This window comes from Micrasema longulum, unplaced genomic scaffold, assembly GCF_059751315.1.
Source record: "Micrasema longulum isolate JH-2025_06_02 unplaced genomic scaffold, ASM5975131v1 h1tg000271l, whole genome shotgun sequence".
Taxonomy (NCBI): Eukaryota; Metazoa; Arthropoda; class Insecta; order Trichoptera; family Brachycentridae; genus Micrasema; species Micrasema longulum.
The window spans coordinates 1,118,880-1,132,806 of NW_028277475.1; the positions used below are offsets into that span (position 1 = coordinate 1,118,880).

A 13,927-nucleotide genomic window follows, 5' to 3' on the forward strand; every position below is an offset into this window, starting at 1 on the left:
ATACACGAAGGTGCTGGATATGAGACAACTGTACCTAAAAGAAGCACTTCCACACTTCTGGTCGAACAGCAAGGAGAGATCTCGGCTGAATGTTTTCCCAGAGCACGAATTTATGTCATATCCAAAACCCGTACGACTTTTGTTCAGAGACATCTCTCCTTTGTCGCACCGAGGAGTGTTCAATATTTTGGAAGAGCGTATTGAGTTCTCAAGGACAAAAACTATTTTCAAGAGAGGAGTTAGGAACTGGATTTTCTTAGTAGGAGGGATTTGAGTAGGAAACTCCTTGATGATTTTCCGAATGTTTGAGTTTACTGTTTACCATATTGATGTGCCACATATTAGTTGTTTGATTGTTATTATTATTATTATTGTTGTGTTTCTGATCCTATACAATATTTGTGATGATATACTCATGTGTCTGTGTCAACTAATTTATTTTATTTATTTATTTACGTTCTTTATCAAAATACAATTTTACGTTCACTTTGTTCCAGCTAACAAGGGTACATACCCCATTCTAACCTAGGCAATTACATTTTAATATTTGATAATAGTTAAAAAATCAATAGAGAGCACAGACTAATAAAATATAAACTTATTCGTATACACATTTTGATATATATACATACACACATACACATATATACACACACATATATAAATATATATATATACACATACACACACACACACATACATACATCCATGCGCATACACATACATCATTCATAAAAACATAGACAATTTAATTATGCGAAACTTCATGGTTGCCATCTATAAATATATTTTTTTAAATTATTCCTTATTTCATATTGTATTTTCGACACCCAGTAAGAATCTCTAATTCGTGGCATGCATCAACTTTTCTGACTCCCTATGACCAATGTCATGAAAGAGCGAGGGTAACACTTTCCGCAACTTGACAACACTCCTGTCTTTCCACGATTCTGGCAAAAGGTTATGGACCTTTTTGCCTACGTAATAGTGTTATCTCGATGCCAGAACAGTGTTGACCCCTTCATTTAGTATCAGATCCCTATTAGAGTATCTTGTATTATGGTTGTGGTTGTGGTTGACGCTTGGGTAAATGTCTCTAGTTATGTGTGTAACCACTACCGTTCTCAATATATACTGTTAATAATATTCAGTACTCTGAATTTTTTGAAGAGCAAGTTACTTGGATAGCGAAATGTTTTTTTAAAAATTACTCGGATTAAAGATTTCTGTGCAATTGCTACAGGTTAACAATTGCTCGTCCCAACTCTACACAGTACTTTTAGTCCCATGGAGTTGGGACTTATGTCTCAAATAATGTGTAAACTACCTGTATAATAAATGTTATATTTTTATTATATCCAAATGTGTTTGAAAAATCCTCAAGGGAGGTCATAAGCTCCGTGAATGCTTAGACTTCCATTCAAAAATGTTTTCCCTTTCTGTTGCAATAAATTCCTATCGCCAATACTGTTGGTAATTTCCAGGAAACTAAAGAAGGCATTCCGCGAGGCCGACGAGAGAAAAATCGGCAACCTGACGTCCCAACAGACGCTCGGCGCCCTCGAGGCCTTCACCAACATCAAACTGTCCCTCGGGCGCGTGGAGTCCCTCGTCAGGTCCTTGGCGGCCACCAAGGCGGACCCGGACACCGACAAGAGGAGCGTCAAGGCCGACGGGGACTCTCCCGCCGACAGCGTGGACTTCGAACTGTTCTGCTCCGTCCTGGCCGAGATAATGGAGGATTCGGAATACGCAGACGACTCCAGTAAGTGGCTGATTCGGTACACCTCTTGGTATGTTGGGGCATTGGTGCTTGTCAAATAATTTATGCGGTTTTTGCATTCACTCTGCTATTATTCGGATTTGGAACTAACGCATTTTTCTCAGGGTATATGTTTAATTTTTCAAGCAACTTATTTTTTATTAGACATAAAAAAAAATAGAAAATTTGCTTAAATGTTTTATGTAGAAGGCATCTGAGTTATACATTTTGTTGTTTGTAAATAAATTGATCGTTTGTAAAAATGTCCACTTTATAATTAATATGTTACATTTAAAAAAATTGGAACTAAATTATGATAAATTTGTTAGTGAAGAACCGGATCTGATTCAGAGTTCAAATCAAAGCTGACCCGGACACTTGCTTAAAAGGGAGGTGAGAAAAACACGCTCGTATTAATTTACAAACGTGTATATTCCCTTCCCTTTTCAGTAAGCTTCTTAGATCTGGTGCTGGTCCTAATATTTTTTTTAATAAAATTATCTTTAAATTTTTACTGTAAAAAAATATCTTGTGAGAAAAAATAATTCAATTTTCTAAAATATTATAGTTTGATTTCCAGTTTGGAAATAATTATAGTGTTAATGTATAGAATTATGTTTTAGCTTAAGTATAATTATTTCTAAAAGTTTCACTGTTTTCTTGGGTTTAAAAAAATATCCATATTTCCGCTTAGCTAACAACGCCGCGTAAGTAATTTTGTTCTTTTTACAGGACAATGAAAAGACTGTTTAATTTAATGAATTGAAGAAAAATTTGACTTAGAGTTTTTACTAGCACACAGTTTATGGATAAACATTTTATTTTAATGTATTTAAGGGCGTATTTTAGTTGAGCTTTCAATAAAATAAGCAATTTTTTCGTTGTCCTGTAAAAGGAACAAAATGACTAACGCAGTGTTGTTAGTTAAAGAACAATATACAGGTGCGCCATATTTGATGTCGGTATATGAATATTGAATAACTTTTTTAAAAAACAACCGATTTCTATATGAGGTATTTTTATTTAATTTGGCCCTTTACAATTTATTTGAACTAGTTTTTAAATACCAATATTAATTTTCGAGCATCTCGGGAGGTATAGCGACGATTTCGGCCCGATGTTTGCCACGAGCTTGTCAATGGTTCGTTCGTTCGTTCCTTAAATGCAGCTTGCTGGCGTACACACAGAAGTCCGGAGGGGTCAAATCTGGAGATCTGGGTGGTCAGTCAATGTCGCTTTTTTAACATCAAACGTCCAGGGAATTTTCGTTGCAGAAACTTCGTTGTTTGATTTGCAGTGTAGCATGGCGCACCATCCAGACCTCTTTCACATATTTGTGAGCAGGCATAGTGAGCCAACATCCACCGAAATCGATCCCATAGATGGCCCAAACAGTCACTTTTTGGCCAAGCAATGGTGTTTTATGGATTTATTTTTGTTTATTCGTGTGGATTCTCCGTTCCTTAAATGCGGCAATTTTGCTTGTTGCGGCGCCAGAGAGTGTGAAATGGGCCTCGTCGGTCATCAAAATTTGCTTCCAAAAATCAGGTTCAGTGTCAGCCATTCGAGCGACTATTTGCCCGTATTCCAAGCGACGTGGACAGTCTGTCGGCAATATTCTTTGAGTCAATTGCACTTTATACGAAAACAAATGCAAATCATCCTTCGAAATGCGTCGCAAAATGGTTCCACTGACTCTAAAATGCTGAGCGCGGTGACAATACGACACATGTGGGTCCTCGGCAACACTCTCTCTTACCGCTTCAACCAGTTCCTTGGAACGTCTTGAGCGTTGATGAACGGCATGTGGACGATCTCCCATTGTCCCGTGCTCAAGAAAATTCGACACCAAACGACAACGTGTTGTCAGACGGTGCTTGTTGACCACGATATTTTCGACGATATGCACGTTGAGTTAACACAACTGAACGACTATTTTCGATGTACAGCATCACTATATCGGCGCGTTGTTTCCGTGTGAAGTGATTCCTGGTTAAAATTGCACTGAATTGACGTTTCAAAAACGTGTTTACTCAAATCAATCGGTTGATAAATGTCAAAGTTATTAAATGTTTACATACCGAAATATAAAATGGCGCACCTTGTGTATATACATCGAAAAAGTATTATAGTTAGTACTTTGGGAAAGCCAAATTGTTAAATTTGTGGAACAACAGCTTAAAATGTAGTACATATGAATTGTTTTCAGGTAAATGCTTAACCATGTTTAAATGTCTATAGCAAAAGCATTGCGTTAGCAAGTGCGTACATAATACATGTATTGATAATTTTACAGTAATGGTTAACAGTAGAGACGCTCCAGGTTTGGACGATATAGAGCAACGCTTGAGAATGTTCTTGCGGTGGGAAGCCAAGGTCATTTTAGATTCCCTGACTCCTACAGAGCAAGAACCCGAAAGTAATCGGGGATTTACCTTCCCCTCGGAGCGTCCTACCGCCCCGGAGGACAGTCCTCGGGAAGTGGGCCAAAGCCAAACAAGATGGCCACGGACGACAAAATGGCGGCAGTTCTTGCATAGCGTCCAATCGGCCATATCCAATATTGTCTCTAAAATAGGTACCGAGAACACAATCAATTTTTCGATGTAGTGGTTTTGCACTTCACTGCATCCTTCAAGTAATTCACTCGCTTTGTATGATAACAGTTGGGTTCTAAAAATTCTATAATAAGGAGCAAACATAAAGTTTATTTAAATTACGATAAAAAATATGATTTGAATTGATTTGTGATTTACATTATAAAATGTAACATTTGTTTTTTACTGTGTGCAATCTGTTTTTCACAATTAATGTTTTCTCCTTGATTATCTATCAGTGTTGATCAATTTGACAGCTACAACCGTAATTTTTGTACGATAAATTTTGGTTGATGACATTTTTGGACATTGATAGAACACACCAAGAATAGGGAAATATCACATACTACGAATGCCGATAAAAACATATGAAATTAATTTAGAAATTTAATTGTATTTCCAAAGTCAATAAGGATATTTGGAGAAAAGTTTTTACGCATAACTTTAAAAAATAAATTATTATAAATATGTCTCTTCAAAAACGCGACATGTTTGGTTTTGATAGTTGTGACGTCAAAACTCGCGACGAGGTTCTATTTAAATTTAAACGGTTACAAAACAAAGTTCAAAATTTACACGAAACGTGATGTATTAGGGGCGTGGCCAATGCAATGGACCGTTTTCGCGGAAATTCAAAAGAATACATTAAAAAATATTTTTTACGCTACTATTAAATAGTAAAAAAATATGTAGTACAACTTTTAAAATTAAATTATTAAAAAATATGTCTCTACAAAAACGCTACATGTTTGGACTTGATAGTTGTGACGTCAAGATTCGTGACGATGTTCTATTTAAATTTAAACGGTCACAAAACAATGTTCGAAATTCACACATTTATGAATCGTGACGTATTAGGGGCGTGGCCAATGCAATGAATTAAAAATTATACATTTAAAAATATTTTTTATGCTACAAAGAAGTAGTAAAAAAAATTTTTTACTCAACAGTATTTCATGGACCCTTATTAATTTAAAATTGTAAAAAAAACGTGATATTTCCCTATTATGATTTTAAAACAAGGCATTCATTATATCGGCAATGTCTTTGCCGATATCATCATGTTATAGAAACATTGTTGGATTTTATTATAGAGTAAGTTTTTAGTTATAAATTAAACATCGGAAGACTTAGTTTGAAACTTGTGAAAAAAGTGATAAAAATTCTTACTTTAACTTATAAAATGTATAAATATATCCAACAATGAATGTCATGATGTTATGCGCTCTTTTTAATTCTGCCATTGTCGTAAACTATGTTTTATCGCTTATTAAATTTGATTTGCATTCGGCTTTCATAATTCAAATGATTAATTAGTTTCCATTGTTAATAACATTTTTATAAAATTCAATATTACTCGATACAAAATTTATCTTATTGCATTTTCATCATACTGTTATCTGCATCCGATTAGGCATAGAACATTATATAAAACCATGAAGATAGTGTAGTAATTAAGTATTATGGTAAAAAATCATCTTTTAAACAAATATTTCACATGGAGCTCGCTAGGGACCTGGAATCTCAAAGCGTTGGCAGGCGAATGCGCCAACCATTACACTATGAGGCGTACTTATATTGACATAACTCCCCTTTTCAGGATTTTTACCCGAGAGTAGGCATCAGGTGAAAAACGCTCGTGTAGGATTCAGATTCTATATCACAGATATAACTTTTGTATTTTTCATCTGCCCAGACATAAATAAATAATAAATTCTTTCATTCTGAATTAACAGTATGTACAGAATGCTTAATACTAAGTGTTTCCTCTTTGTATACCCGTTTAATAAATCATTGTTTTGCATTACAAACTTCCGTTATCATTAGCAGTAAATCAGACAACAGCTAATTGGTTGGATCACCTTGCGGCCTCCAAGATGCAAATCATTATTTTAATTTCACAGTGTTTATTTAATGTTTATACTAATTATGTATATAACTTTAAGACGGTCAGTCTTACAACAAATTCTTGCTTCTTATTGTTAAAGGTATTTATTTATTTGATGAAAAATCAAAACATTTTATCATAAAAGTACAACAAACAGATGTATTGAAATGTCGGACATGTTCTAATTTAGTTCTAAAAATATATTTTTTAAAACTTACTTAAAACAAAATTTAAGATGACATGACTTGACCTTATAATATGTTAATGTTAAGTAAAATCTGTCACTTATAGACTCAGATAATTGGAGTTTTATTGTAGTATTTTTGTTCCCGCAAACTCGGGGCTTGTCTGCGTTTTTTGTTTATTTTTATTTTGTACAGCATCGTCGTGATTGTGGAACAACGACACAACTTTACAAGAGAGCGGTTCAAACTTTTTTGGCCAGTTTATGTCATACTTGAAAAGTACAAAAGTATATAATTTGATTGCGTTAGTTATATGTAATATATATTTTTTTGAACCTGGAATATATAGCCTTTATATAACATTTTCAAGATCAAATATCATATAAAAGGACATCAATGTTGCATTTTTCACAAATCCGTCATTGTTCTAAGATCACGACGATATGTTCATTTTATTTATACATAGCTAAACATACTGTCTTTTGAATTTTTTTTGTTTGCTAATATTTTTTGGTATCAAATTAAATAGTTTTGGAATCACACATGCCATCGTTTGAATGATGTTCTTAAAAAAAAAACAAAATGCGGCTTATTCTGTCGATATAATAATTAAAAATAGAGATTATGTGGAAAGCTTATTACAAATGCAATTAAGCGCTTGTTTATTTTTCGATTTTTTGCAGTCATGCATATTTGTTGTCCTACTGGCTACACATTATTTAAAGTCATCAAATAGTTTCTACTCCTATATAAATCTAAAAATGCAACAAGCACTTTTTTGTGTCTTAAAAACAACTGAATTTATGCTATTGTACAATATTTTGTCGGGACTAGATTGTAAATTTGTGTTTACTGATTTGTCACGTTTAGATTTAACTCGTTTTTGTTAGCAAGGTTGTATTATCGTAAGCTGTACATATGTGGAAAAAACATATATAACAACACTCTCGTGGCAAAATTTTATTTCTTTTCAGCAGTTTTTACTCATCATGCCATCATTATAGGTACTGAAACTCGGTTAGGATCTGATATTCCTAACATTATCATTCACATGACAGGCGTCGTGGCGCAGTTGGTTAGACGGCCGACTGTTAAACTGGCGTCGCGGGTTCGATTCCCGCCAGTTGCAAGAAAAAATCCATAAAAGATTTATTTCTCAATTGGTCTGGGTGTTGTGGTGAATTTTTCATTAGCTCCTTCCATATCCCTTCTTTCCCACTTGCTGACAAGCCTCCAAAATAGAGGCTTAGCGAATTATTCCTTTAAAAAAAAAAATATAAAAAAAATGTCTGTATAATTTTTCAAAAAGATTTCAAGGAAAAATAACAAATCTGAAGAAAACTACTTGTTGTACTAGCTTTAGCTGGCTCAATATCACATGGCTACGTTTTGAAAAGAATCAACCTTTATGATTAATTTTAAGAAAACTATTAATGAAGGAATGCCGTATTATGTTGTGAACTTAACTAGAAAGAAGCCAGGGAGACCAATATATAATAATTTGTATCACATTCAATAGGATCAACTTCCCGACATGGTTGACATTAAATATTTATTTAAAAAGGTGTTTTTACACATTACAATATTTCATAGTCCCTGAAACGTAAGACTGATTATCTTACCTTCATGTAACAAAAATGATCAAGATAGCTACAATTTGTATACCAATACAGTGCCCTATGCACCATTAGTTGCGGAAAGGGAATGATGAGGAAAGAAAATCAATTAGAAAATATCCTTTCTACTCAAAAATTTTGGTCCAATGCTTTCGCATAAGACGAATTCCATTACACTAATTTTGTAAACCGCTTAAAATCAAAGACTTCATGAAATTCCTAATTGTCTTTAAAATAATTTTTCATTTTATTTCCAGAAAACTCCACCAGATCGACCGATTCCGTCCCGAACATGGTCAATGGTCGCCAGAACTTGACAAGCGTGGCCGAGGTCTCTAGCACGAACGCCGGTTCTAAATCCAACACCACGTATTCCCGCCGAAGAGAACAAGACGGCGCCGGATCTAGGTCCAAGCACCGGACGCCCGAGGCGGAAGCCGGCGATGGGACCCCCAGTCCCAAAGAGACGCCGGTAAACAAGACTTCGCCAGGCTCCAATGGAAAGCCGGCGAGAAAACTCAGCGTATTTATTCCCAAGGTATGTTATTAAAAATGAGGTGTTCGGTATCATTTTTTTTAGCAATTTAATAATCTGTCTCAAATAACATATTCCAACCAATGACTTAGTATTTTATTTGGTGGGTAATTGCCTTCCTTGCCTTTATTTTCTACCTGACTTTCATTGTGATAAAACACGCAGAAAAACACTATCATGTGTGATAAGGGCAAATCAATTCCAATCTTAATAGCTCCCCGGCAGTGAAATAATTTTTTATTTGACACTAGTTTACTTGGGGCTAGTTGACCCAATTATTCAATATGGATTAAGAATATGGGGACTAAGTTTTGAATCTTATACGGATAGAGTCTTGAACTTACTGGTACAAATTAAAAAAATTATCGTACCTGTAAAAATAAAGAATGAGGCAAAAGACAACAATAAAATATTATTTGATTTTGTTAACGTTTTGCCAATTAACAAACAGTGTCAGTATAAGATAATGACAGATCATTTCCTCGATTGCAATTTTAAATCCAAAATAAACCACCAGATCATGACCCGACAAGTATCGGCACATCGGCACACGGATGGTACCACGACAGAAAAACTACTGTGGTGACAGAACAATGGGTAGTGTAGTACCAAAACTGTACAATTTAATACCAGCCAAAAATCGTGAAGAAAAAAACCTAATTTCATTTTAAAAAATAGTCAAAAAATTATTAAACAGCAAGTGAAACTTAAGTGCATAAATATATTTTATTCTACAATTATTATTAAACTATGTACTTACTTATAAATTTTTTTCAAAAATGTAATGTAACCCGCAGACAAGCTTCGGCTTTGCGGGAACAAAAATACAATTATGTATGTTACTTATTTGTTAAAATGAATAAAACTTTAAAAAAAAAATAAAAATAATTAAAAAATATACTCATGTATTTTGCCTTGAAATGAGAAATGTAAAACAATAAAGCAAAGTTCAGTCAACAGATATTACCGGCACGTGCCTATATATTTTTTGATAAATACAATTAAAATATAAATGATATGAATATAATAATTTTTTTACTTTTAGTATCAAAAACATATACTTTGCAATCAAACATTTAAATAAATACTAGTAAATATTTGTATATAACATCTTACCGCGCAAATAATTAGTAAAATGAAATGGGTAGTGGTTTGGCTGGATATCGGATATCTGGCAAGCCCATAAACCGGATCTGGCTCATTGTCTAATAAAACAATAAAAATACCCTGTTATTCGAATTTCCCTCAAGTTAAAAACAATAAATTGAGTGTTCATAAAATAAAAAGCCCTTAAAATCAAATTAAAAAAAAGATTATTAATGAAATATTATTATGGTAGTTTCACCTCCTGCGTTTTATTTTTTTCACGCAAATATGTTTTTATTTGCGAGTTAAATTATTTTTCTAGGGTGTATACTAAACACTGACAAACATATTTATGAAAAAAATTAAAAAGTCACTTTTTAAAATAATAAAAATGTTATTTATGTAACAATAAATTAAAAAACATAAATATTATTTGATTATATCTAGGTGATGGTGGGTTCAGCCGGGGGAGACTCTGCGCTGACTCCGCAGTCTTCTCGCCGCCTCGAGGGGTTGGCGGAGAGCGTGAGGGATGAGTTTGTCGCCATGCGGGATGTCTACCTCGGAGGGTCATGCATTGTGAGTAACACACATACTTATTCTTATTCTGAAGAATTGGGGTCATTACTATATCTTACTATATTATATTACTGTTTCGGCCAAGCCTCATTAGGTCGAAAACAAACCTTTGCGAGTACCCCTTTAGTGGTTTCTTCGCATCGTGCTGACCAGGTGCTTTTTGCCAGAGCATTATGCTCTGCTCCGGGCTCACGACCTAGCACATTTGCACACATTTGCACACATTTGCACACATTTGGGCAACCCACAGTAGGGGCCTATTGAGACTCTGTCAGCTCCCAGTCTCGTTACCGTCAATATTTGAGTGTCCAGGTGCCCAATCAGTTTATGCTGTTCCATTCACCAATACAATTAAGTGCCTGTAGGTATTGCAATGTTCATTTTGAATTGGTCTCTTCCGAGCTCAGGGCTTTTAGAACTGCCTGACTATCAGAGAGAACAAAAATTCTTTTGTTTTTATTTTGTCTGCGCAAATTTTAGACATTTTAGAACCCCGTTCTTTCAAAATTGCGCCACTACAAGAATAAAGTAAATAAACAATAATTTTCCAAGGTATTTCTAATAAAAATATACTTAAAAGTTTTATGCAACTAAAATATAATTACTGTTCGACTAGCAAATTATGCCTCTTCAAATTTATACTAAACTTAGTTAAATTTTACTCACATAAAGACAAAGTATTTGAGCTTAATTGTTTCTAATGAAATGCCGATTATAGATTGAATTAAAATCTAACCGAAGCAGAATTTTAATGCTTGAATAAATAAAATCTGTAGCAAAAATTTATTGCTGTCGAATGGCGGATATGAACGGAAAATATATTTTTGTTCCGTGTTATTTCGAAACCGTGTAAAAAGAGTTTACAATGTATATGCAAACCAATCATCACACCATTTTTCCGAAGGGGTAGGCAGAGAGGATCGAACACTGTATCTCTCTTTGTATATAGACCTCACTTCCTCTACATTTCGCTGTCCATTAACTCTACATGTCCAAATCAACGCAGAAAGGTGCAAATGTATATGGATCATTTTAGGTACGGACGACGTGGCGAGAAGAAAAGGTGATCCCGACGCTCGAGAGGAACAACCTCTCGTACTATGTCCCGGCCATGAACGACTACAGCCGCATGTTCTCCGCGCCCCCGTACACGCCGCCCAATGGCGCCCGCTTCACCTTCGAGGGCCGCCCGGGCGCGCACAAGCACGAGCGTTCGCCACCGCACGGGGATGGCCAACCGGGCAAGAAGCCCAAGTACTGCAGCGACGGCTCGTCTTCATCAGACACAGACGACTGCGCCGATATGCCTACGCTGAGGAGAACCCAACAGGGGCCGTATCCGCTGCACGCAGGCGGCGGCAACAGGCTGAGCGCGTCTGACTTCTACAGGATACCCGAAAATGCCTCCCCAGCGCCCTTTAGAGGTAAGATCATAATCAATTTATTCAACTCCTATAACATGTCTGGTTATATTTTAATCAAATGTGTTTATCGATATTGTCAAAACATAACACACAGTACAAGCACTAAGAAATTAAAGAAATACAAGATCGCAGATTACCCGGGTCGATAAGCACTGACTTCATGGATTGAGAGGTAGTGGTGTTGTTTCACGACACGCGGGTGAATTCATAATTTATTTATTTATTCACACTATAAACAATAAAAATAATGTGTCCTCACTAATCTAGTGGTAACCCACTTAACAATGTAATTGTTTTATTTTTTACATGTGAGAATGTACAAAGAAAACTTAATATTAGTCAAGTTCGTGCCAGAACTATGGGACGCGTACCTGATTAGGGAAAATGAATGCACAGGACTTGGTCTTGGACTTGGACAACGCTAATAGCCGGTTTTCTCATTTTCTCAGGAATGTACGATGACCGTCAGATATGGGGCAGCCGAGTTCTGCTGTTCGGGGTGACGCGGGACACTCGCTGCCTCGCCCCCATGGTGCTGGCTGCCCACTGTATCGGGCTTCGGCCCAAGGCCATGGTGCTCTGTGTGCAGCTACTCGACCATCCCGAAGGGGTGAGTATACATTATACATCCAGCACTCTGTTGGCAAATTCCCATTTAAATTAAACCATCCATAGTAAATTGATAATAATTGATGACGTGAGTGGATGAAGGCTCACGCAATTATTTAGATCAATTTTATAAGCACAAATTAATACTAGAGTTAGTACACCCCACCCTGCAAAAACAATTTAAAATGAACACGACTTTCAAAGAGGATTGTTCTATTTCATTTTTTATTTTAATACATTTACGGACAAAGTCCATTTTAAAGGTATATTATAATGGAAACGATCATATACAGTAACATAAAATTAGGAGAGCAACAATAAAAAGATAAAGCAAAGACAAATACGTACATTGGAAAAATTATTAAGAAAAAAAACACTCTTAGCCAAGTGACTTCGCACATAACAAATCTTAGTTTTAATTTTATAATAATTTATAATGAAGTGTTACAAAGTGAATGCTGAGTCAATTAAAATATTACATTGGACAAACCCATCCCCTCTCCTCTCTTCATAGTATAGTGTTAATTTTTTTAATATATTTTTATTTTGTTAATCTTCGTTTTTAATTTTTGTATAAAATTGTAATATTCAATATGTCAATGTATTTATAATTTTCTCAAACTGAACGGTTTTGGTAGGTAGGAAGAAATTGCTTTAAGGCAATATGCCCGCCCTTATACATATATATATATATATTGTATATGTATTTAAAGTGTCAAATAAACAAATAAAAACATCTTGTCAACCAGGTTGATTAAAGATATAAGAAATTTATTGAGTATTATCAATATTTTCTATTCTATTATTATACCATGGTGCCAGAGCCAGGTGCCAGTTATTAATGTGTTATCTTCTTGCAGTTATCAGAGAGAGCCGTTAAGGATTACAACAGAGGAAGATTATACTTAATCGATTTGGCTAAACGAGAGAATGTTCCCGTATTCGACAACTTGGAGGACGCCACGCAGTGTGTCGTACAAAAACTACACGATCGAGACTACTAACAAACACAAGTAGGAAATTATCAACGCAAAAGTAGTCAATCTCTAGCATCAATTAATAGCCAATTTATTAACGACGGTCGTAACAAATGAGATTTTATCAAGAGTAGGGATAGCTTTATTTTATATTAAAATGTAACTGACGAATGTTGAAACACGTTTGCTTAATTTTTATTTAAGATCCAACTGTGTTCGTAAAGCGTTATATGTGTAGAGTTACTAAATATTAAAGCTGAAAATGTTTTAAATAAGGGAACGGTTCAATTCTCACAACTGACCTAGTTATCGAGGTAAAAATTCGTAAATCAGAGGAAATAGACCGTCACTTATATTATAACGCCGCAAAATCATATCAATTTAGATAAGTTTTCAAGAGGAACGATAGCCGTCCACACCTGATTGATACACTGAATGCATCGTGTATCGATCATCTGTTACCTGAAGATGAGGCGATCAGCCTAACGCTTCAGGTGTCAGTCCAGGAACATGAAATATTGCAGTGTACTTTCTTAATAATATTTCATGATGACGTAGGCGAATACGCCAACCACTTCTCTACGAGGCGGACTTATTTCCGCTCGATTTCCTTATTCAGGATTTTTACCTGAGAGTAGACATCGAGTCGAAAGCACTCGTCCAGGATTC

The 13,927-nt window shown here is 35.1% G+C and overlaps 1 protein-coding gene across 4 annotated transcripts in view; it reads left to right on the forward strand.

The window, feature by feature from the left end:
* Positions 1-13,579, forward strand: part of raw (NDT-like domain-containing protein raw) — a 249,203-nt gene extending 235,624 nt beyond the window's left edge. For 3 of the 4 annotated variants that reach the window (XM_088224191.1, XM_088224192.1, XM_088224190.1), the window contains exons 9-14: positions 1,485-1,765; positions 8,306-8,586; positions 10,117-10,248; positions 11,285-11,672; positions 12,122-12,282; positions 13,142-13,418. In XM_088224191.1, coding sequence (XP_088080317.1) covers positions 1,485-1,765; positions 8,306-8,586; positions 10,117-10,248; positions 11,285-11,672; positions 12,122-12,282; positions 13,142-13,285 — 1,387 coding nt within the window. In that variant the 3' untranslated portion in view covers positions 13,286-13,418. Of the gene's footprint in view, positions 1-1,484; positions 1,766-8,305; positions 8,587-10,116; positions 10,249-11,284; positions 11,673-12,121; positions 12,283-13,141 lie in introns of all 4 variants that reach the window. The other variant, XM_088224193.1, reaches the window with a different exon arrangement.
* The last annotated feature ends 348 nt before the right edge of the window (positions 13,580-13,927 follow it).